This window comes from Barbus barbus, assembly GCF_936440315.1.
Source record: "Barbus barbus genome assembly, chromosome: 32".
Classification (NCBI taxonomy): domain Eukaryota; kingdom Metazoa; phylum Chordata; class Actinopteri; order Cypriniformes; family Cyprinidae; genus Barbus; species Barbus barbus.
In genome coordinates this window covers 23,078,689-23,105,684 of record NC_136760.1, presented here as the reverse complement: position 1 = coordinate 23,105,684, position 26,996 = coordinate 23,078,689, and the positions used below count along the sequence as shown (strand labels likewise).

Below are 26,996 nucleotides of genomic sequence, written 5' to 3'. Positions count from 1 at the left end.
ATTAGGACTCCTTTTTGCATCCCTACACTGCCGGCAAGCCTTGGGTAGGACACCAGGAAGGGTAGATGAAGGAATGAGTTGACAAACAAGAACTTCTATTGATTAGAACTGAACTGGAGTTTTAAACTTCTAAAGAATAAATGGCAAAGGTATCCAATGAGCATGGCCAGATATTAAAATTATGGTAAAAACCAACAAATATCTGATATTAAAATTCCATCCTAATTAGTCTAAAATCCAACTAAAGTAGTAAAAACAACGATTTCAAATGCTAAATGTGGATTAATGCTCATATGAACCTTCCAAGTTATAACAACTATCCAAGATACTCAGCACACTGAATTTATTGGTTACACTATAATTTGCAAGGATAGTTTGAAGCCATTCCAATCTGATTTAATGCATGTAGACATTGCAAGAAGACAAGAACACATTGAAGACCAAATAATGAGAGAAGAACATATGTATTCTGTCAAAACTGGTCTGCACCAAGTAAATATCCAAGAAACTGGAGGTCTAGGCATGGAAGATTGTCTGAAGGGCTCTAGCTCAACATACTTGGATTTGATCACCATCCTCTCCAGCATTAAAGTTGGTAATTACAAAGCAGACACTAATTGTGGTTTTTCAAACCCATATGACAGGGTGCCGAGCAGCAGCATCCATGGAAACCAACCCTGTTATTAGCCCGAAGGCTTCTGACAGATGGGGTATGAATTGAGTCAAAGATGCAAGTCTTGTTTTAATGGGGGCCTCAGATTAACCCCTGTATAAAAAAAACTGAAAAGAAAAAAGGAGCTCATCTCCTCTGACCAATTCTGAAACCATCAAGGAACCACTGGAGAAGTGTTTGAATTATTCATGCCTGAAGAACAGTGCCATCCAAGCTAACAGATGGTTTTGAAGAGCTTGACTACATGCAAAGTGTTTGTCAACCTCTGTCCGCTCTCGCTTCATGCCGTCGGCCCTCGAGACCCTTTCCGGTCTTCTTCTCGTACCCTAGTCAGGCTTGTCGAAAGCAATGTCAGGCTGTTAGCTCTGCTGTCAGGTCCTCTGAGTAAGTCGTCAACCATCTGTCGCCATTAAAAAAAGCAAAATGGTTCCTGTCAGAGTGAAAGCAGATTAGCGAGGACGGCAGAATGACGCTTCGCTATGGAATGATGAAAGGAAACGAAACCAGCTATAGGACAGTGCGAATAAAAAAGCCAAGAAAAAATAGCAATGGTCAATTAGGCATATGATAGAAAAACAGCTGCCAGATGCTTCGAGACATCATGTAGAGCAACAATGGATTCAAATCGGAAATGCTCAACTCTCCCACACGTTCTGAGGTTAGCCACCTATGACGCATATTTTGGGACTCAATTAATAGGTCTAGTGGACAGGAATTCATGCTCCATAAACCTCTAAAGCTCAACCACACACAGGATATAGCCAATCAGCAAATCATAAGCAGAACAGGCATCATAATCACACAGACTCAGGCCCCAAAAGAGACTTCATAAATGATGCCTCTTCCGATGGTTAGCCGATGCACACTAGAAATCTGAACTTTGATTCTAGCCTTGTAGCACTTGCATTTCCTGTAATCTGATGTAATGATCTGATATTCATCAAACAGGCTTTTTTTTCTGAGTGCACCAGTGTCATGAAATCAATGAGGAACATGTTGAAGAAATGCCAGTGGGAAGGTTCAGGAGATGTGAAGAAAAAGCACAGCACGGCTGATCCCCTAGATGGATGGAGAAACAGAAATCGCTGTCATCACCTGCCTGTAATGAGAGCAGCGTCCTGAAACTAACGACAGCTGGCTGTTTAGTGCTTTTGTGTTCCCTGGATTAAGCGAAACAACAGAACAACAGAAAAGACAGAAAACCCTTCAAAACGAGCAAATAATAAAAATGGCTCGACACCCTAAAGCCTCTCGGCATTGGAAAGAAGAAAGCGGTGGAAGGATTTCAAAGAATTAAAGTCAAAGAAACAGTTGCCAAATGAATTCTTAGATAAGCATGAAAAAGAAAAATATGGTAAAAAAGACGTTAAATTCATAAGTGCCATCTGTGAATAAGAGGCAACAAGATAAATACAAGAACACTGCTTTAACTTCAAATGAAAAACACGGGACCCTGAAAATGCAACAGCTAATGCATCACACTAAAGAAGGTGAATACATCTGCATTTGATATGTAGCTGGAAAAAACGTCCACCAAACAGATTAAGATAAAGTCGATCCTGCTCACTGTCATGCTTTAATCTTAAAGAAGCTTTGTGAAGACACATGCAAAGATCACAGGAAGGAATTAGCACATGCACAAGTTAGCTAAGAGCTGAAAAAAGAAAGCAGGAGATGAGAACATATTCTAGAGGGGGTTTCCTTTCAAATTTCTAGATAAGAGAACAGTCAAGTTACATGCACAGCCCACAAAGAACCTGTCTGAATTTAATAATAATAATAAAGTTGAGAAAGAAATGTTTGCAAATGGGAATACCTATTTTAAAGCTATAACAAAAGTTTGAAAAGGAGGAAGAGATGGAATAATTTCAAAAATACGGTGGCTGTAGGAACAAAAAAAAATGTTAATTTTAGTTAAAATAGTCTTTTTGATAGCAACATCACACATATATATATATATATATATATAAAACATTTTCTGAGCCAGCCTGAAAAACAATATTTATAACACGATTGACAATTTGACATTTTAAATATGACATTTTAACCTATTCAAGATTATCTCTTTTATAACAATGAGTACATATCTTTTAAGATGGTCAAGCTGAGTAGTAAATACCTAGCTATCTCTGTGTGTACACTGAATGGGACATTTTCTTCTTTCTATTAAAAAGTATTTTCCCTTAGCTAGTAATGGTTTAGAATGGCATGTGAAAAACATTGACTCAGAACTTGTCTGGATTCACAAAGTATCACGACAAATACAGGCCCGCAGGTGAGTCATGCACTAAGAACATAGTCTGTCAATGGCTGCTTCCGCTCAAAAATCACTACCACACCTTTTAAACCACTTACACGGACAGTAATCAACAATTATACCACTCAAGTCAGTCAAAAGTGACACGGTTTCATGATAACACGCTAGATGTCAACAAATCACCTGCACAAAAACCAAAGTGAGCTTTAAGAGTGGATGTCAAGCTGATGAGGGAGACTGAATCATACAGGTGGCTTTTGATCAATTCAAACCCTAAGAATGTGCATTTGCAAACTCTTAAAATAGGTTAACAGCCTTTAAACTTATTCAAATGCTGGATATTTCAATGGTTTGGCACCAAAAAAAAAAAAAATGGTCAAGATGATTAGCAGGAACAGGTACTCCTTTATGTTGAGAGCTACTATTAGTCAAAAAGCTTGCTTTTGTAAAAGCATGCAAAATAACAAACCAGCAACTATAATTGACAACAAAGTGTGCAATTATTACTAAACGCAAGTTGGGTTCAACCTTGGACTTCAAGAGCAGAACCATTTTAAATACCTCATCACAAAACAGCTCTTCAAAGTACTGATCCAGGATGCATCAGTTACTATAAAGCAAGACAAATATTGCACAAGTTCAATTTGGCATATAGCCGTTCCACAACATCTGAAAAATATGTTTACCTATGGAAATAGAAAAAAAAACAAAAAACAAAGCTGTTCTGTTCACATCATTCCCATGTTTTGCTAATGGAGCGAGGTCCAAACTTAAAAATATAACTCTGAAGATGCCTAGTCGTACTTACGATTTTGTGGCACTGGCAAACTCTTGCAAGTTAAAATTAGCATTCAACAAGCTTGTGAGTATGGTGCTAACAGGGCTGCTTTTGTTAATTAGTTACGCATCTCAGTACTAAACAAAGTGTTCCTATTGCTGTTGGCTGCTACCTTCACTCGGAAGCAAAGAAAAATAGACTTAGTAAACACCTAGTTTTAAGCAGCTAACATTGCATAAGTCCTTTGAAATGGGCAGCATTTCTTAATTGATAAATGTTTTTAATGGATAAACCTCTCACACCACTACACAACACCAGCATACTGAAATCATATAAATCCTCCTGTGAGGTAAACAAGAAAATGGCTGGCAAGATAACACATTATTCCTCAAATGACAGACGTCACTACTCTCAATTTCCTCCAATTTTTTTAGCTGCCCACTATTACATTAAATTACAGTGTTGTTTAGTTACTCGGACCAGTACAAATGAAACGGCTAATTTTTAAAATCATTTTGTTCTAAGAAAGAACATTGGCACCAAATGGAAATCACAAAAATAGCAGCAGCTAATTTGGACGTGTCTAATACCTGCGCTTCTTGCAGGACACGAAGAGTTCATATACAGGCACAGATGGGTTTTCAACATCCAAAAATTGTGAACCAGCAAACAAAGACTTTAGCATGAGATGCAGAGGGATTTGATGGTTGTATGATTTCTTACATGATGCAATCTTTATACTAAAAACTGAAATACACTACATGACTTTTGCACCAGATTTTTCCCCCAATTTACAGTCTGGAAGAGTCAATTGCCGAAAGTCAGAGCCAGTCTGCAGATTTTGGCCAGTCTGAGTCAACGTTTTTCAGCATCAGAATATAATTCCAAAAAAAGCATATAAAAAATGTTTGTGTTTGTTGCATTCAGAACAGCTTCAAAGTCTGATAGCGTGTGATCCTCAATTTTTTAATGCATTATACAGAGTTGTTCTCTGTAGCATTTACAAAGTCGGCAAGCGTATGATGCCTACAGTTTTACAGATGAAGAGATCATTTGCAAAAAAACGATAAACGCCACTTTCAAAAAAAATGATTGCCATGCATTATTCTCCACATATAGCGCGATCTGATCCCTAAACACGTTTTGTCAAAAAAGCCTGTACTTTCCACTTTCAAGGCATCACGCAGAAGCTGACAAGCGCCCTTGTTGTTTTTGAACGGAAGCCGATAAGTCCATTTTAGCGAACCAGCACGCTGTATTCAGGTCAGGTGCCAAGGCTACTTTCACTTTGAAAAGATGTGCTAGCTGAGAGAAGTTTTGTCAAAGCTGACTAAAAGTGATTGAGGAAGGATAATTTCGACGAACTCGATGAACCTGTGATATCTTCTTCAGGGCATAAAAGGAAAACAAAAGATGAAATGTTTTCACAGTGCCTTGCAAAAGCAGCGAGTTACAATGGTGAGGGAAACACTCAGTGTATTGCGTGTAATCACATCCATACAGTTTATGATCACAACAACATTTGTCAGGCATCTACATTGTCATCTACATTAAAACATTAAACGAGTGTTTTTTTTTAACTCTTAAACATGAAATGTGGAGTTATTTGCTTTTGCTATAAAACAAACAAAAAAAATGTAAAAAAAAAAAAACACTTTTAATGTACTTTAATTTTGTAAATTACCTGTATTTGTTTAAGTTATTAATACTTAATCAAAACAACACAAATGCAGTTATTACTTGGAATGAGCAACAAAAAAAAATATCGTTTTTGTTTTTTTATCAAGTTATCTGTTATTGAAAATGAACTCTTCAGATCTGTTCAGAAGTTGTGTAGTTTATTCCAACCTTGAAATTAAATTATGACATACAGCATTCATGAATTTTAACCTCAAATGTGCATAAAGCAATATTCTGGTTGATCTAAGATGGCCAAAGCTCTCCTTAGTATGAAGAAGCGCATGATCCTAATGGAAAAAGTTGCCCAAGGAATGAGATCTGCCTCTGCATTTGTGGCAATCCTAGTCAGCAGAGACTGCTTTGCGTGGGAGTTTCCCCAAAAATGTTCTGAAATCCACTAAATGCAGATTAATTGGTCAACAAAGACCATGCAATAGCAGCAGCGCCATGTCTAGACCTGTAACCTCTGCTAACATGAACATGAACCGCATGCCAAGCTCTTTTCTTGCGTTGATGTGTACTCTTCGGAGAGGATTGTGCTAAATAAAAGGATGATAAAGTGATGAGAGAGGTGTGAGACATATTGCGTGCGAGGGTGCCGGCGCTGTGTGAAAACTCCTTTGATCAAACGCACCGACAATGTACGGCTCCATCTGAAGGAGTGAATCCCCTAGGGAAGGATTGTTGTCTTTCCTTTGTCAAGATCCCGTCTGGTTTTGACTCTACCTGTGTGGCTGGTGACATGTGAAGTCAATGAAGCCTCACAGACATGCAAACAAGTCTCACATGGGTGAATGCCTAAACCACAAACACCAAGGAACATGTGAAAAGCCAAACCACAAGAGCACCAGCGAACCCACACATGCTTGAAAGTCTGAATAAATATAAGGTAGCCCAAGGCTGACCAAAAGCACCACAAATTGTCCATTGCTCAAGACAACAAAACCCACTATGACTAGCACTTCATCAGAATGCAAGACTAACCCTGTATAAATGTAACATGCCTGAAGGTGAAAGGCAATAGTAGTTATTGCACAATACAAGCCAAAGGAAAAAAATGTAGAGGATCATTTTTTGGCTTCACCACAAATTTTGACTTTAAATAAGGTCAAGGGATATCAAAACCCTGTATTATATCATTACCCTGTCCCAAAGTATCTATAAATAAGGAATCAATTAATTAAATGAATATTATTAAACTATATATTAATATCAAAAATTTTATATTACTGGTATTGACTTGAAATATTGGAAATATCATGAAAATGAATATCGGCTTTTTGGAGAGAACTGTAATATCGATACACCCTAATGAGTGTTTCTTCCCAGAATGAAAGACGTGCAAAGGTCAAAAATAATGTGCAACCTTCATAATCTTCACCAAATTGCAGTAGACTTTGCCATAAACAGCTTGGCTGCCAGAAAGTGATGGAATATCCCTAATATGCTTCTCTAATTTCAATATGCAAAAGAAAATGAAACCCAACCTAATTGGTGAACAAATTACAGTATCAAATTTCCTGTGGCTGACATTTACTAGAACAATACCGCAGCTCAAGCACGTGTGTTCATATGGAGCCTGAAGCATAATATCCCATAGTGAAGAGTTTGACATAGATTGATACCCTGCGGATCGCCGAGACCAGGGAAAATTAACTATTACACGCCAGCCTCTGTTTAAATATTCATTCTTATCCTGAACACCGTGAAATAGGCCATTGAACAGCCTGTGTGCCATCGTGCCATCTGATCAGAGATCGCCCACTGATTAAGAGTCTGTCTTTTCACGCCACCCTCCCCGACGGATTCAAAGCTTACGGCAGAAACGAAAGCGGAGGTGACTCGTGCCTATTGTTAAGGAAGGAGTGTTAAGCAGGCTCTCAATTTAAGCATCTATTAAATGGAGGGATCACCTTGGTGTTAATTCCTTCCTCAGACACGTTTTCACCTCCGAAAAAGGTGGCCTTGCTTCGAGCGCTCATTCGTCGTGATGGCGAGAACGCACTTTCAAGGAGCTGGTCACATTGTACAGTGGAACTAATGTGATTACCAACGGGAATAAAAGATTCATAAATAATTGATCTAGTACAGCATGAACCCCTAAGAGAACACCATGGACACTTTTTGGGCAAACTTAACAGCATTTTTTGTGCATGCTAAGACTCCAAAATATCAGAAACATTCAAAAGAACTGAACGGGATGTCTTTAAAGAGCTGCTTAAGTGCCAGCCGGTCTTGCTTTGAGGATGTAATAGCAGTAAAACAACAGACCACAATGTCGTCATGCTGGTGGAATTTGCAACCCGTTTGAAAATGTATCATCTGTCCCTGCATCTCATGGGGCAACAGATAAAACTGCAGGACGGGGTGCTTCAAAAAGAGACGGACCAGAGTGATGTCTTAGGGGGCATCTGGTTACAACTTATGGCTCCTCCAGAGGTTTTGCACAGCAGCGTGGGACCCCTAATGTGAAGAACGATGGTAACACAGGTCCTGAGGGACAGAAAGAGCTGACAAGAATGCCAGAGCTTTAACAGATGGGTCCAGAAAGGAAGGAATTACGACTCAAAACTTTAGACATGTGGCTCAAATTAAGATTCGAAAGATGCTGTCAGCTAATATGAGATTAGACTTCAACTAGAAGTGAACTGTAGTAGGTATTAAATAAATATATAAAATAATATATAAAAATATATACACTATGATCCAAAAGTTTAGGCTCAGTATTTTATTTATTTTTTTCCTGAAAGAAATGAATACTTTTATTCAGTAAGGATATATTAAATTGATCAAAAGTGACAGTAAAGACATTTATAATACTGCAAAATATTGATATTTCAAAACAGTGCTGTTCTTCTGAACTTTCTATTCATCCAAGAATCCTGAAAAAGTGTACTACGATTTTCACAAAAAAACAAAAAAAAATTGACAAGCATCAAATATTAAGCAACTGTTTTCAACATTGATAAGAAGGAATGTTACTTGAGCACTAAATTAACATCTCAGAATGATTTCTGAAGACTGGAGAAACAGCAGCTGGAAATTCAGCGTTGCCTTTACAGGAATAAAACGGATACACACATTTTTTTATTTTATTTTTTAATGTGGAGTTAAACCCCTAAGCTATGAAAGGAATTACTGAGCAAGAGTTCACTGGCAACCAAAATCCATACTGATATATAAGATGAGTTTCTGAGAGGGTAATTTCAATATGCAAAGCAATTTTGAGACTACATCAATGTTAGATTTTAATGACAGTCATCAAAACATAAACAAAGCTGCTCATTCCTCTCAGAGATCAAGTTTTATGTTCCAATATTTCCCTCCAATTTTCCCTCTCGCTCTCACTCGGTTACAGTACATTGCTTCTGAAGCAGCCACCCTATGCATGCAAATATGGATTTTAAAAATGCATGGAAACTACAAGCAGGCGACAATCACTCTTCTGTCTATGTCACACAAGATTAAGAGCAAGCTGCCTGCAGTCAGAACAAGAAGCCTCGTGGGATAGCGGAGGCCTTCAGTTCCCGTATCTACAGGAAACCCTATGTGGAAAACATTCTGTGCTGTCAGATATGGAAATGTGATTACTTGGCTTCCATGTGATGAATCCTATTCTTGTTGATCCGATGACATTAGGTCGTCCCCCAACCAGGACGTTTTTCTTTATAGATTAGGCATTAAAATTGCATAGCAGGCTTCATTAGAGAACAGTGAATCAGTCTGAATAGGTACAAAAACACAATGACGAGCCAATTTAAATCTTATTTTTAACAAAATCAGAGAACTATTACAATTAACATTATTACGGGAAGCAGAAACAAAGATGTTGAGCACTTGTACAACCCTGATCAAACGCAGAACACAACAGGAATTAATGTTTTCCAGAGCCATAAATTACTTCAAAGGGTGATTTGATATGCTGCTTCTCGAAGCCATGCTTTTAAATTTGCATCTGAATATCTCTCGAGAGCTCCTCATATGAAGTAAAAGGTGCAGAACCTCCTGAAGGTTTAGATCATGTTATATGAATTTCCGAGATCCTTTCAACATGGAAACTCCAGAATTAACTATGAACATGTTTAAATGTTTTAGAGATAATTAACGTCACTGCAAAAAGGTCCAAAGCAACATATAATCTACGGAGATGGGATAGGGCTATTAAGAAGACTAAATAATCAAGTATAATTACGCTTAGATCTTAAACTTGTTCAAGAAAGAGATGAGATCATTAACAATCATTAATGTACAGTGTCAGAATAATTCTTAACCATCCTGACAAGCTTCAGCTTTCTTCTGTTGGTCTAAGTCTATATTTATATATTTTGAGTAAGAATTAAATCTCAATTAATAAACTTGCACCCAAAAAATAATAGGGTGTAATAATAATAATATAAAAATTCTATAAATAAGAAAGACTATCACTGTCTTTAAGAACAGTGATAGTCTTTAAGAAAAGGTCTAGTGGAGACAACCCACCCACTAGTTGACAAAAACATGTAATAAAAAAGTGAGGTGAGGCATAGAGACGGGGTCAAGGAACTAGGTGTGTTTTACTTCGGCTTGTCAGACGCTTGCATCCTCTGACGACCCACCGCAGACTCACACCAGTCTATCCCAACAGGAGACATGACACAAAACCACCCCTGAAATACCAGGACAGGATTTACAAAAACAACACTGAGTTGACACCTCACAAAAAAGGCAGTGGGAAAAATGTCCTTGTTGGCAAGAGGCTGCACAAGAAGTATTTTCTTTGCTGTGGCCCCTTCACCCGCCTGCTGATTTCTAACCTTTAGCTATAGAAAAAAGCCTCTTTGGACTCAATTATCAAATTAAGTGGAATTCAGAGTAAAGTTTTCATAGCAATCAACAGAACGCCCATGAAGCTCTACTTAGGCTGACCTCAAAGCTACATCTTCACAACGGCAGATTAAGACAGTACAGAGTGTGTTGGGTTAATGTATTCATCATAAAAATGTGGATTGCGTAAAGCAACATTGTTTAAAAGGTGAAGTATGAAACTTCTGGAACACCAGGGGTAGAAAATAGAGTTGAAATCTGTTTGACAGCCAATGCCATGTTGGGAAGGAATGACTGCATTTCAGTATATCAAACAGTACAAAGCTGTTGCCAGCAACAATAAATTCATGGGTTCAATTGCCAGATTAAAACACCTAGACTGCAATGCAAGTCATTTCAAATGAAAGTTTGTCAGACACTACTGTTCAAATGTTTGTGATTAGTAAGTTGTTGTTTTTAAAAAAAAAAAGTAATTAATACTTTACTTTTATTCAGCAAATAAGCATTAATTTGTTCAAAAGTGACAGCAATAATTTTACAAAAGACATACAAACTTTTTCCATTTACAAAAGATTTCAGTTCATTTCAAAATTATATATTTATCATGGTTTTTAACATTAACAATAAGAAATACTTCCTGACCAGCAAATTAGCATTTTAGAATGATTTCTGAAGAATGAAAATTCAGAAATAAATCTATATAAACAAATAGAAAACAGTTATATAAAATGTGGTATATTAAATAAACGTGGTATAAACATATTAAAATGTGGTATTTCACAATATTATTATTTTACTATATTTTTTATTAAATAAATGCAGCCTTGGTGAGTATAAGAGACTTCTTTTAAAAACTAATTTTACCTACCTCAAACAATAAGCCCTTTCACACAGACAGACTTTTCCGGAAAATTACCAGTAAATTGCCGTAAAGAGATCATGTGTGAACAGGACCTTTTCAAAAATACCGGTAAACTCGTTCTGGCAATTTACCGGTATGAGAAGTTGTAACATTACCAGTAAATTGCCAGAATTCTGCTGTGTGTGAACGCAGAAGGAAAATTACCGGTATGAGCACGTACGAGTTCAGAACGCGCTGACATAAGATGTCTACTCCGGGCCAATCCAGAGCCGTTGAAATTGAAAATTCAACAGCTCTGGGCCAATCATAACATTCTGATGCAGACGACGCATTTACTCCGCGCTGTGTTTGAAGTCGTATAATGCGATGTCTCTGGGCCAAAAGAAGCAGCTGGCACAAAAATGAAAACATTAACAAAAACACTGATTGTGTTTACCCCTCCATGTTTACAAACACAACACCGGGAGGCGCAGCCATTTAGAGGTCATTTCCATGTTATGATGTCAAAGAATTTACCGGTAATTTAAACCGATGTGTGAATGGTGCTTTACCGGAAAAAAGACGGAATGCCGTTGCCTGTGTGAACTAGGGCTGGGCGATATGTCGATGTCAACAGTCAGGTAAAAGACGATTATCGATTTGATCGAAAAAAAAAAAAGACAAATAATAAACCTAGTAAATTGCAAAAATATAAATTGAAATTATTAGCAACACCAACATAACAGTAAAGCTAATGTTTTCTGTTAGTTTAAACACAAACTAAGAAAAAGTAAAACTGAAACTTTAATGTGGCAATAATTAAAGACCAAACTGAACGTGTGTTTATGGTGCATGTCGGCAATGTTGTCTCGGCCGGGCCAGGGCGGGGTGTGGTGGAGGTGGGGCTTGGGTAGACGATATTATCGGATATCGTGATTTTTTTATTTTTTATGGCGATTATCAATAAGATATTTTTGACATATCACCCAGCCCTAGTGTGAACAGTGCAGTTTTGAATTTACCGTTAAAGTCGTTCTGGTAATTGTACGGCAATTTACTGGTATTACTGTGTGAAAGCGGCTTTAAGAATGGTAGAATTAAGGTAATTATAAAGGAACTGCCTACCTGTCTGTCCATCCACTAGAGAAACACTTCTAAATTTTCTTCAGAAAACATATAAAACCCAGTTTTTACTGCAATTCTGTTTAGTGCCACTAGTGGTGCAGAAATCACTGTACTGCACTGTACTGTAGCCAAAATGTAAATATACTGAAAGATCCAAATCCAAAATCACAAAAGACGTAACTGTATGTGACATAGAGATACAACTGAACATTGTGTCCCTTGGCGGAATGCAGTATCAACTTTAGCTGGCCATTGTTAGGGGATTCTGGGTTTTTACAGCATTCCTGACAGTTTCCAAACAAGGTTACACTGAAATAAGAAACCACAAAATTGCAATGTGACTTCAGGAAATACTCCAAGGAACCAAAGGCTAAAAGCTACAGCCACTGAATCCCAGGCCTGTCATTCTCATCTCAAAGTAAATCTCATCACAGTCACAAGGAAACACAAACGGAGACGAACTAGACTGGCTCCTGAGATGCCAAAAATCAACTGCTTGGTGTTTGATGTTCAATCCGCAGGCAGCAGAGCTTAAAGGGATCCACCTTAACTTTGATTTGTTTGTTGTATGTTTGGTGGACTCTACAAGTTCAAAAAGGATCATCTTTGATCATGGCAAACCGCACGGGGTGGCAGGGATGTTTTATAATGGAAGAAAAAAAAACTGGCACCACATCTAAGGATGTCATTCCTCTTTTATTTTCCTCTCTGGAGTTACAAAAACCCAAAGGATGAGTTAAGAGTGGAGATCAGTTACCGCCAGGTATGGGTGTGCCCAAGACCTGTCACATTACACAAGATGAGTCATGACTCGAAGAACGAGATCAGAGAGTTACTACAATGACCACATAGCACGCGAGCTGCTCGGCTTTACTATGAAAACAACAAAAACAAAGCTACTCTTCACAAAGAAAGAACAGCGTTCGTCTCATAGACGGCACTCCGAATAAATACAATACAATCAGAAAGGCTTTTATTAGCCATGTGTAATGCAAAACTGTGTCAGAACCAGGAATTTGTCTTCGTACAAGCTGCTAGCGGATACGATGACAATCACGTCACAGTTTCTGCATGCATACAGAGCTCGAAGACTTCAAAAAGTGCTTGAGGCTTCAGGAACAAAGAGACAGATTGTATATGTTGCACTGTATTTGCACAGCGTAAAACAAATCTGCCATCAGGTACCCAGTGTAATTTACATCCAACACTTGGACTTTAAACCACCCTTACAAATACAACAATAAACTAAATCTAAAGCATTACATTTATTTCTGAGGCACATGTGTGTTTCCAAAGCAACTCCAAAGTGAGATTTTACAACTGTTGCCTTTTAGATTAAAACTCATGATTTTGGTGTCAATCTGATTTACAGGAATTTTTGCCAATATAGCTGTATAAATGTGTCAGTTGGTAAAAGCGTTGCTAAACCATCAATATATTTGACCCATAATAAGTACACCGGACAACTTTAAATATCTTTAAACCCAAGATTAACAATAAAACATTAAGTAAAATATAAATAAACTTTAAGAAAAAAAAAAGTGGGATTCACCACAAGCAAGACAAGAAAGAAAATGTAGCCTAACTTTAGAAATATAGATTTTTTTTACAGTATTTTACAGTATAACTTTGTTCTGTTATAACATAATATAATATAACATATATATATCCACATTCCAAAAAAAGGGAAAATAAATTATTTTAATTAAGTAATTCACTTAATTCACTTAAAGATTTCCTCATGTCTATTTATAAAAGTAAAATACTTGACATATATACAGTTACAGTCATATTACATATGATTTTGGTCATACCACACACCCCTGCTGGCTACTATGATGCACTACTACAGCTGCAGTTAAATGTGTTCACATCCACCACGCAAAACCAAGCTACAACTCTGAGGAGGCGGCGAGACAGAGAGGCCAGACACAGGCTCTTTCCATACTGTAACGTGTGGAGTGAAGACTCAGTGCAAATGCTAACCACTTGCCACAAGAAAGCCAGCTCCACAGTCTATGGATTAAATGTCCTCTGAAGCCACAGAAAGCCTATTAGTGCCAGACTGAAACTTCAGAAACACTTGCAGAAGTCACAAGGCCATCTAGACAGTACAGAGCGAAGCAAACCTAAGTATGCATTAGAAATATCCAAGTTACTACCATCTGATACCTGTGTTTCAACATGCTTTTTGCCATATAAAAGCACACGTGATTGATGAACCTGTTCTAAGCGCTCCATCCCTCCTCACTGTTCCTGCTCAATTAGAACTTCAAAGACGGCACATCAAACGCAACAAATTTACAAAGCGCACATCTGTCTGCCTTCACTCGTGCCGTGTTCGACCGCTACCTCAGACTCTTAGACCTTGTATCCATTTCATCGTTAAACGCACTTAAAGACCAGGGCCCGTATTCATGAAAAATCTTAGTGCTAAGAGTTGCTCCTAGTAATAAAATTTGAAGAAAATTCTTAGAAATGTGGGTGTTTCCTCTTAAAATTAAGAAAAGATCCTAGTAATGAAAAAAGTCAGTCAGAAAGCATCTTCTTAACCCTTAAAAGAGGTCTTAAGGTCCAAATTGTTAAGAGTACGGACGAGGACTTTTAATGGGCTTAAGAGTTTATTTAGCGGTGGAGTAAATGGACGAAAAATGAAGAGGGAGAAGAAATGTGTTGCACACAATGCATGACAGTGAGTTAATAAGACGCTACACATTAGCTCGTGCAGGGATCATGTTTGTGACCGATCTTATTAAAGACATGCTAACATCTCCGACACCGTGCTGAAATGCCATAGCGCCAGAAATGGATGTAATCACTATATTAACATATTTGGCAACTGGAAAAATGCAACTATGCAGCAGTGATGATTTGGGTCTGTTACAGCACTTATTAGGCTTATAGGTCTCTGTTCATTTCCTATAAAATATGGTATGACAGCATGGTAAATAAAAAATAAAGAATATATATACATATATAATGTGTGTGTGTGTGTGTGTGTGTGTGTGTGTGTGTGTGTGTGTGTGAGAGAGAGAGGTAAAACAGGAAAAATTACACCTGTAATTTCAAAGTGAAGGCTTATAATATACCCTACTCTGAAAAGCGCTCTTCTATTTCCTTCTTGACAACCAACCAATCACAGCCTTCAAAAGAATGTGTCATAGCTAGCAACGGGGTCAACCCCGCCTCCTCACTTTTTGTCTTTTCCTCGCTCAGAGTTGCTCTCAGATTGATCATGAATCACTTTTAAGCTAAGACTCCTAGTTAGAAATGTTTAAGCTAAATTAGGAGCTCTCTAAAAGGCTTCTTACAATCTTTAGGAATACGGGCCCTGATCTTAACTTGCGCAAAGATGTCAATTACATCTTATCAACCTTTTCTACATTTCTATAACTTCAAAAATGACTTGGAGAATGAGTTGGCTTCTTCGCAGTAAGATTTCTTTAAACCTTTCATGCCTATCCAAGTTTTTTCCCTATGTTTTTAACTCATCTACTGTATGAATTAATAATTTAATATATATTCAAATGTGTACAGTCTGTTATTCAACAGCATTCTGACACCTTATAAATAAATATACATTTTTAATACATTTCATTTTATGCAAATATATATATTTTTCCCTCAAATCAATGCTAAAAATACTAAACAGTACAAATGTTTTCAAATTTATAATAAATGTTTCTTGAGCACCAAATCAGTATATTAAACAATTTCTGAAGGATCATGTGACATTCAAAACTAAAAAGAAGAGAAAAAAAAAATCACCTTTTTCATCGCAGGTTGAAACGACATTTTAACATTAAAACAGAACATAGTTATTTTAAACTGTAATAATATTTCAATTCGTGCAGTCAAATGGTTAAAATTAATCACATCCATAATAAAAGTTTTTGTTTACATAATATATATTATATACTGTGTATAATTAAATATAAAATAATATAAATAATATAAAATATTTTAAATACAAATACAAACACATGCATGGATATATTTAAGAAAAATGTGTTGTGTTTATATATTAAATCTATTTATATAAACAAATATTTTCAAATTATATACTGTATTTGTGTATATTTATATGTGCATACATTTACTTTAGTCTTTCTTTCTAAGTAAATTACTACTAGAAAGAAAGACTAAAGACTAAAGAAAGACTTATTACTTTCCAATAAGAAGGAAGATGGCGGCGCGATCGATCGCTGCGGCTGCTCCGGGTCCCAAAGACGGTGCTTTTATGTCGTTTAATGTCGTCTGTTCGTCTCCAAATAGTGTCAGTTTACCGCTAACTCTTAAGGAAATCACCCCAGAATTCATCTATGATCGCCAAAGTCTTTTGGATATCAGCAACGCTTACGTACACCAACTCTCGCCGGCGGCTACTGAGAAGCTACGAGGCCTCTGTTTACTGCTGGAGCCGGACCTCGAGACCGCGGCCTCGCCTACTGACGCTACCCGCACAAGGCAGCGTCGCAAGCGGTGTGAGAGAGGACGGAAACGCGGTAAGCGCGGAGGTATACGAGCTAGGCTAAGAGCTAACCCCTCAAGACCAGCTCTTCCAACACTCATGCTCTCAAACGTCCGCTCTCTGGAAAACAAACTGGACTTAATTCAACTCAGTCGATCTACACAGCATGAGGCAAGGGACTGTTGCGTGTTTGTTTTCACCGAAACATGGCTAAACGACAACATCCCGGACTCCGCCATTCAACTGCACGGGCTTTCCAACTTCCGAGCGGACAGAGATTCATCACTGTCTGGTAAAACACGCGGAGGTGGCTTATGTGTTTATATCAACAAAGACTGGTGTAACAATGCTGCGGTATTATCAAAACACTGTTCATCGCTGGTGGAGTTTATGGTTGTGAAGTGTCGACCGTTCTATCTGCCGCGGGAGTTCACGGCCATTGTTATCGTTGCGGTTTACATCCCCCCGTGTGCAAACGCTAAGGACGCGCTTCGTGAACTGTATAGCGCCATCAGTGAACAACAAACAAATAACCCCGACGGCTTTTTCATCATAGCCGGTGACTTCAACCACGCAAACTTAAAGACAGTTTTGCCAAAGTTCTACCAACATGTGAACTTTGCAACAAGGGGAAACAACACACTGGACTTTGTTTACACAACAGTTAAGGACTCTTACAAGGCTGAACCCCGCCCCCACCTCGGGTACTCCGACCACATCACTGTTATGCTAATCCCAGCATATAGACCACTTCTCAAACTCACCAAACCGGTTGAAAAGCAGATCACAGTATGGCCAGACAATGCCACCTCAGCACTGCAGGACTGCTTCCAGGACACAGACTGGAATATGTTTAAAGAGGCAGCCACCTACAACAACCACACAGACCTGAATGAGTACACTGAAACTGTGACTGCTTACATCAAAAAGTGCACTGATGATGTGACAGTCACCAAAACCATCACCACACGTGCAAACCAGAAGCCATGGATGACAGCAGAGGTTCGTGGGCTGCTAAAGACCAGAGATGAAGCATTCAGATCAGGAGATAAAGCAGCCCTCAAAACAGCAAGAGCCAACCTGTCCTGTGGCATCAAAAAAGCAAAACGGTCATATGCCCAAAAAATCAACAACCACTTCACAGACAGCAGAGACACACGGAGCCTGTGGCAAGCCATTCAGACCATCACTGACTACAAGCCCCCGCCACAGGCCTGTGATGAGGACACATCCCTCCCCGATGCACTCAACCACTTTTATTCACGGTTTGAAATGCAGAATGACACACCTGCACAAAAACTGCCCACACCTCCCAACGACCGGGCGCTCTGTCTGTCCCCAGCCGACGTAAGGAAGACCCTATCTAGGATTAACCCACGCAAGGCTGCGGGTCCTGACAACATACCTGGCCGTGTTCTGAGAGACTGTGCTGCACAGCTGACAGATGTCCTAACAGATATCTTCAACACCTCGCTGAGTCAGGCAGTCGTCCCCACGTGTTTCAAATCCACAACAATCATACCGGTACCAAAGAAATCACCTGTGTCCTGTCTCAATGACTACCGTCCCATAGCACTGACTCCAATCATGATGAAGTGCTTTGAGAAGCTAGTCATGCATAACATCAAAACCAGCCTCCCCAACACACTTGACCCGCTCCAGTTTGCATACCGTCCAAACCGCTCTACGGACGATGCAATTTCCTCCACCCTCCACCTGGCTCTTACCCACCTAGAAAATAAAGACTCCTATGTTAGAATGCTGTTCATTGACTTCAGCTCGGCATTCAACACAATAATCCCACAACAGCTCATAAATAAGCTAAACCTGCTGGGCCTTAACAATTCCCTCTGTAACTGGATCCTGGACTTTCTAACTGGAAGACCTCAGTCAGTCCGTGTCGGCAACAACACCTCGAGCACTACAACACTGAGCACAGGTGCCCCACAAGGCTGTGTGCTCAGCCCGCTGCTCTTCACACTGCTGACCCACGACTGCACTGCCAAGTTCAGCTCCAACCACATCATCAAGTTTGCTGATGACACAACAGTCGTAGGTCTCATCAGCAACAACGATGAAACGCACTACAGAGAGGAAGTGGCACAGCTGGCTGAATGGTGTGGCACAAACAACCTGTCCCTCAATGTGGAGAAGACAAAGGAGGTTGTGATGGACTTCAGGAGAAACTCCGTTGACCACCCCCCACTGACCATCGACAGCTCGACTGTGGAGAGAGTCAGCAGCACTAAATTCCTGGGGGTGCACATCACAGAGGATCTCACCTGGACCACCAACACCATGTCACTCTCCAAAAAGGCACAACAGCGCCTACACTTTCTCCGCCGGCTGAAAAGAGCAAGTCTCCCTCCACCTATCCTCACCACATTCTACAGAGGCACCATTGAGAGTGTGCTGACCAGCTGCATCACTGTCTGGTACGGGAACTGCAGTGCTGCTGACCGCAAGACCCTCCAGCGGACAGTGAACACAGCTGCAAAGATCATCGGTGCCCCTCTCCCCTCCATCCTGGACATCTTCCTTACACGATGCTCCAGCAAAACCAACAGCATCGTGAAGGACTCCACCCATCCCTCCCACAGTCTCTTCCAGCTCCTACCATCAGGAAGACGGTACCGGAGCATCAGAGCCCGCTCCGCCAGACTGCTCAACAGCTTTTTCCCCCAGGCTGTGAGAGCCCTGAACTCAAACCACCCCGCCCCCCTCTGAAACCTCATGCAAACCCCTACCTCCTGAACATGGACCACCCCCCACCCCAAACCTTACCACACCAAAGAAAAACTGTATGGAACCTTTATATATTTTTTTATTTATTTTATTCTTATTTTTCTTTACACTATGGACACTCTCCTCTATGTGCACTATGGACACTTTACACTATGGACACTCACACTTTACACTATGTGCACTATGGACACTTACACTTTACACTATGTGCACTATGGACACTCACACTTTACACTAGGTGCACTATGGACACTTACACACACTGCTGCGTGTGCACAATCTCACAAAAAACTCAGCAATATATGTATGTTATGTTTACATGCTCTTGCACTACAAATCATCCTGCACTGTTCCCCAACCAGCTGCTGACTCAAATGTCTCTCTTTGCACATGTACAGTTTGTATTTTTTGTCTTCTATTTTTTAGTTTGTATAGGATAATATTTATGTGAAGCATTCGTATAGTTGTATTTTTTATCTTTATTCTTTTAGTTTGTATAGGGTAAATACTTATTATAGTATACTTATAGTTAAATCTGTTAGTAGTGTATAGGTTTATAGTGTTTTTTCTTACTTCATTGTTGTATGTCTGTATTTATGTAGCACCGTGGTCCTGCGAGACACGACATTTCGTTCCACTGCATGTCCCCACATGTAGCGGAATGACAATAAAGCTCAACTTGAACTTGAACTTTAGTACACATACATATATAATGTAAACAATTTTTTTTTTTTTTATGTGATAAACTGCGATTAAACGTTTGACAGCACTAATGACAGCACAACCAATACTTTATTGTACTTATGATCAAATAAATCAGGTAGCAGTGGATAAAATCTAGTCAGAAACATGTAAACCAAACACACACCTATGCCATGTAGGAATATCAGAGAAAAAGGTTAGCAATCAATCCTGAAATGGCCTATGAGGTAATCTGAATCGTTGAAGGCATTTATGCCCAATCTGAGAAGCAAATATTTGCTTATTCGTTTCTGCACCATCTAAGCTTCAGGTAAGAAAGGCCACCAGCATGTGACACAATAAGGTCGGGCAGAGAGAACAATGCAATGAGTAAGTGCACTACAGAGACGTCACTAAAAAGGAAAAAGTCCCAAGTGTACGAATCTTTTGTTAAAAACAGGTCATCAGGTGAACTCAGCCAATGGGGCTCGGCCCAGTGGTGTCACTGTGACCTTCAACAAATTACAGGCCACGCCTGGGTATTGGTCAAGAAGCCACAAGCGTTAAAATGAGTTGATGTAACAGTCTTCAATTTGGCTAATACTCTTGAGTCACGAAGAGCATTACAGAACATACTCCGCTTGGAGCAGAAAGCTGATTACGGATAGAGCAAAACAGAGCGTATGCAACGCGTGCCTCTCGTTCTCTGTTTCTTCTCATTCTAGCCTGGCAAATGCTTTCATCTGAAAAACATCAGAGCGGCACAGCTAATCTGGCCTAATGTATTTTTTAGATACACAGCAGGAGTGGAATGTAAAAGACTCTACCAATTGGCTCACTTAAGTGCTGATTTTTTTTCTTTCTCTCTAAACTAACGACAAAGTGCACTGTGAGAGCCCATATCGAGTGCTTGTGTCCCGTGTTTGTGTAACACACAATGAAACTCTGCTGGGCATTGCAGGACTCACTGAAGTCAAGCCAACGCTGCAATGAGACTTCATCCATCTAGCTGTACACAAGCAAAACAATAGAAAAAATCAACAGACCGCCAAGTAGGCAATTACTCTGACTGGAATGCTTGTGCAGAGTCGAGGTTAAGTACCAAAACTAGCGGGTAATACATTTCTAACCATCTACAACTGGATTTGTGTGGTCTGCCCTGGGCTTGCATCAACACAGCAAGCCAAACTCTGGTCATCACATTTTTTAGATGTCAGATGTCTACTTTTGCAATCATGAATAATAAACCACAGTAAAAGCTACAATGCAAGTACATTTTTATTAGTGTGAAAGTAAAGGTCATTGCTAGTGAAATATCTAGACTACAAAAATAAATAAATAAATGTGTATAATTGCCAATAATTCCATAAAATTCAGTAGACTGATTTCAGAAATTACTGATCCATTTTCAGAATTAGACTATTAGAGGCAGCACATTTTCAGAATGATAAAGCATATTTGTGACCCTGGAACACAAAACCAGTCATAAGGGTCAATTTTTCAAAAATCTGAAAGCTGAATAAATAAGCTTTCATTGATGTATGGTTTGTAAGGATAGGACACTATTTGGCCGAGATACAACTGTTTGAAAATCTGAAATCTGAGGGTGCAAAAAAATAAAAAATAACGCTATAAATAATCATCATTAAAAAATAAGTGAGACAGTAACAGAAACCTTAAAGTAATAAGAATTTGGAGGTAAAATGTGCTTTATCATCCTGAAGCAGGAAAATGATTATCCTAAAATTAATTCTGCAATACAAAAGAAAACTACATCTACACAAAGATCTAAAGGTACACAACATCAGACATGTACAGCTTTTAATATACACATACACACATGTGTGGGCAATGAAGTGGTCTAACACTTGCTAGTTTGTTCCAGCTGGATGTCAGGTCACTTGGCTTCATATGATGTGTTTGGTCCAGTCACGTTCTACTGAGTATGCAGTTATTTTATGAATGTGCATGGTGTGACTGACCTGATTGATGGAATTGGCTGTACAGGAAGAGAGACCCGTTCCCACTAAAGCCATCAAAAAAGTGACGGGGTCAAAGGGCACTGGAGCCATGGCATAGCCAGCAGCTGCCGTTGTAACCACAAGAGCTATGGACAAAAAGAAAGAGCAAGGTTACCAAGTAGCTTATTGATTTAGTTAAAATGGGAACTGCAGTTTCTGCAAAAATGATAATGAACTAATGATAATGAACTAATAATGAAATAATTAACAAATAAGTAAAAGTGATGAGATAAAAAAAATGGTAGAATTTCATATTAAATACATTTTTACAAGATGTTAAAACTCCATTGTATCAATTCAACAACAAAAAAGAAGAGTGTTACTCATCCACGAAATTACCTATTAAAACTCAATCTAAGAAGAGTCAGAAGAATGTTAGCTAGATATCATTAGGCTATTAGACATCAGCTAAAATTTGTCAGAAGTATAACTTCCAGCATATTATGCAAGTTAATTATGCAGAACAAATAAGTGGAATGCTTATCACATACAATATTATTCTTTCAGAAAAAGCTAAAGAAAATTTAAAAGTACTTAATGTGCAAAAAAGACTATTTTTTAAACTGATAGCATGACTAACCATAAGAAAGCAATTAAACTTAATCATTAGGCAGTGCTTTTTTAGATTAAGCATCACATTTAACTTTCCATGAACTTCATGATCAGCAGTTTAGCTTTGATTACTGCATAAGTAACTACATATTGCTCAATTATGCAATATGACTTTCATATACAAAATACTTAAAACATATCATACCTGTTAATTTAAGTTTGGAGAGCCGTCCGTAAATCCCTGGTAAATCACTGTATTCGACCTTTAACTCCTTCCATTGCCGGGCCTCCAAGCGGGCTGTCCTAGCCGCTTCTGGTTCAACCGGGTCACATGGCGGCACCACAGTACCTGGTTCAGGCTTTAAGGCTGGGATCTGCTGAACCTGACTGACCAGAGAATCATCTCGATCTTCCAGCACAGAGGCAACATGCTCCTGCTTGAGTCTCGCTCTCTGGCAGAGACCGCTGCTGCTCTTCACATACTGAGGGAAGAAATATGGCTATGACATTTGATGGATTTCAATTTAATCAGTTAATTCTGTTACAATAGGAAGATACAGGTCATTTGAATATGCATAATGTAATTTGTAATAATTTAAGGAATAATTGATTAAAATAATATTACATAGAAATAGTATTCCCCTGCAAAAGTATTATAAGAGAGCTGTCTCAAAAAATGCTAAATAATAATTAGTAATATCAATAATGTCTATAAATAGATCATTTTAGAGCTGGATTGCCTCGGTCAGTGTATTACTGGTTATGCATTCACAAAGGCAGCACCTCACATCCTATACCTGTCTCTTCAGAAAGCAGAGATGCTGGAACGTGATCCATTCTGCTTGATTCTTCCTGCAGAGCTGAATCAGACTCCTGGCACTCATATGACTCCTAGCCACATTTGCAATGAGCTTCTGCTGCACACTGACACCAACCAAACCTTCAACAAGACAAGACATTAATTAATATTGATCTTTATTTTAATTAATGCCGTCAACAGCAACAACAAAAACACAATGAGAAATATTAATTCAGATAAGAAAAACAGAAAACAATATATATATATATATATATATATATATATATAAAAATGTTCATACCTGCCCTTTTACCTTTATATTTGTGTACAGCAACAAAGTTTGGAGTAATTTTTTAAAGTGAGAAAAATTTATTAAGTTTTGGAGTCAGACCATGTACACAACTTTCCTATTAGAAATAACAATTGCATAAAGAAATTATTTATCAATTCAATGGTTGTTGGAGTGTATCACTATGTCAACTCCACTCAATTTACTAGATATCTGACAACTTCACAGTGAAGTCAAGCCAAATAACACATGGCATCATATCAAAACTGACACCTGCAACACTCACGAGGACACAATACAGCAGTTTTTATAATATAAACAATATTTGCCGGACAGTCTCATAGATAGATAGATAGATATGCACACATAAGACTGTATATACATGATTATACAATGGGCAATGTAACTCAAATGATTTGTATCAAGCAATATGTACAAAGCAGAGCAGAAAATACTTCTATATTTACGTCAGTGCATGTAGCAACGGGGATTTCTTTTAAAATAGGATCATGTCATGTAAACTGTGATGTTATTTTAAGGTCATGCTGCTGCAGTAGCGCTTCAGCGGCTAGGCTAACCGGTTAGCAAAATGCCAAAATACCACATGGGAACGAACGTAAGCTCACATATGCCTCATTAACATGATATAGTTATTAATACCATCGCGTGGAAGGCATTTCCAGACTCCCGTCAGTCTACTACATGGTGTTTTGTACATGTTCCTCAAGCGAACGACCGGCTGCCGCTGAGTCTCCTTCACATGCTGCAGCGCGCCATCTTGACCTCGCTGTCTAACAAAGTGTTTCCTGTCACGTGTGTCCTGCTGGAAGGCACGTGCACGCGCGCGAAGTAAAGTACAGTGTGAGCATTGAATTACAAGTACTGTGGCAATACTATCTTAAGTGTTATTAATAATAAAAAAATAAACCTAATGAAGTGAAAGATATAATTGACTGCTTTAAAAATAATAAATATATGTTAGCCGTGTGAACAACAACGGTGTGAAAATTATTAGTTATTTGCCAGCAGCTGTGGCCTTTTCTGATTTAATATTCTTATTGTAATCTTTTATTAGTATATTATTGTTAAGTAACGATGAACATGTTCAAAAGCTTTATTTTAGTCAAGACTACTGTATGTGTCTCAAATAACTTGAAAAGTAAGGAAATAATACTTTATGTACAAATGTATGTATAGGCCTATATGGTTATTAAAATCTAAAAATACAATAATATATTATGGATGGGCTACCAAGAGCTGCAATGGTCTTCTATCTTATTGCATGTCTTGTATGTGATTTGTAATTTCCTAAAACCGATACAGTAGTTTGCAACATCTGATAACCCCGTATGATTATTCAGCCTGTTTTGTAAGAGCAACAGAAATACTGTTCATATTGTCTGTTAAAGATCTCCTAATAAGATCAATTTCCATTTTATCAGTAAATACACTCAGACATTTCTTGATGATCTTGAACAGGGATGGGCAACTTCGGTCCTGGAGGGCCACTGTCCTACAGTGTTTAGCTCCAACCCTAATCAAACACACCTAAACCAGCTAATCAAGGTCTTCAAGATCACTAGAAAGCTACAAGCAGGTGTGCTTGATTAGGGTTGGAGCTAAACTCTGTAGGACAGTGGCCCTCCAGGACCGAAGTTGCCCATCCCTGATCTTGAATATCTTCCTCCAGTTAAAGGCCTGATGGTTGAAACCCGCCATCCAAACCCACTTCCTTGATTCATCTCATTCATTACAGCCGCTTCCTGGCCTGCCCTCCCATCCTCTCCTAGCAGATTACATGATCTAATCTCACCCCCCCTATCCAGATGCAGCTCTGATGAATGTCAGCAATGCCCAGCGGTACGTTCTAACAGCCACAGATCATGAGCTCTATTCAGCTCCCACAGACAGGAGTTTTGCAACAAGATGGGATTGCAGCTTTGACCCTGTGAACTTTTCTGAGAGTGGTTAGATTCGAGGTACATGCTATTGTGCTGATAGGTTTTGTCTGACTTGAAATCACACTACAAGAAAAGAGTAAATGAGCCTGCAGCACTTTACAATAGTGCATCTGATTTATGTGTACATGTACTGTTTTTTTAATTGTAACCACATAATGTTGTGCATGTGTGTACATACAACACAATACATATCTTGACCTACTATGTTTAAACTAGTGCCCTAAAAAGTTGCAAAATATGACACAATCATACCCAGTAAGAAACAATTTGATGTTAATTTGGGAATAATTAGATTTCACTGTGGATTGGCTACCAAGTAAATCATAACAGACAAAATGTCCTGGTGATTTTATGGTTGTTTAACAAAAACGTTTAAATCAATAAATATGTAATAACAATAATATATTATATTTTTTATTATATATTAAATATAACATTGATCAAATAATAATAAAAAAAAAAGCTAGTAAAAAAAAAAAGTCAGGACTGGTCTTACATAATTAAAATAAGTCACTGTAGTAAGATATTACTTCATAATAGCCTGTAATTAAATGAAAAAAAAGCTTTTCAGGCTTTTTTTTATTTTAAATGAAATTAATAATAATACAACTATTCAAAAATATCAGATAAGTATCTCTGTGCTAAAGTTGTTTGACCTTTCTTGATGAAATACAAAAAAATCAGTGTCATTCAGTCAGATTCATTGTTGTTTTGCTCCACGATTTGGAGCAATTCATGTAATCTGATTCCCCATGAATAACATAATTTGCGTGCTTATTGACAATGCGTTGAATGGAAAAATGAGGATGAGAAAATAAGATCAGGAAATTGTTTATTATAACAGATGTCCATAGTGACAAATCTGATTGGACACTTGCAATTATCAGCGAGAAATTTTCATCGTTTATAAGAAGAGACTGCAGAATTTATGTAAAAACTGATATTATTCACTTTATACATTCAACTCGAGTTGACTGTGAATTAAACATGTGGTAATGGTTCTCACCGTGTCCTCAAGTGCCATTTGTAACAAAAGATGCCAATCAAGAATGCTCACACTCTTTGTTCTTCTAGACTTCTTCTAAGTGCTGCCCTCAGCCTTCAGAATAGACACCTACAATGACTATTGTCATATGGGTGTGTGATAATTTAATTAGATGCTCCATAGGGTAAAGACTAAAGATATAGGGAGGTCATAAAGCTAGACATGCCTCCACATCCTGCTCAGCACAAGGTTTTCAGCTTTGACCAACCTGAGAGGCAGATGGCCTGGAGGGCTTCAGAACAATGCAGCCTGATTGGGTGGATCTGCTTAACACA

The 26,996-nt window shown here is 38.4% G+C and overlaps 1 protein-coding gene across 1 annotated transcript in view; it reads right to left on the bottom strand.

The window, feature by feature from the left end:
* LOC306852416 (protoheme IX farnesyltransferase, mitochondrial-like) overlaps positions 1-24,510 on the bottom strand; it is a 43,929-nt gene extending 19,419 nt beyond the window's left edge. Inside the window, exons 1-4 of the mRNA XM_079389205.1 lie at positions 24,376-24,510; positions 23,425-23,567; positions 22,833-23,109; positions 22,037-22,161 (exon numbers count right to left, since the gene is read on the bottom strand). Coding sequence (XP_079245331.1) covers positions 22,037-22,161; positions 22,833-23,109; positions 23,425-23,567; positions 24,376-24,433 — 603 coding nt within the window. The 5' untranslated portion in view covers positions 24,434-24,510. The remainder of the gene's footprint in view (positions 1-22,036; positions 22,162-22,832; positions 23,110-23,424; positions 23,568-24,375) is intronic.
* Positions 24,511-26,996: the final 2,486 nt, after the last annotated feature.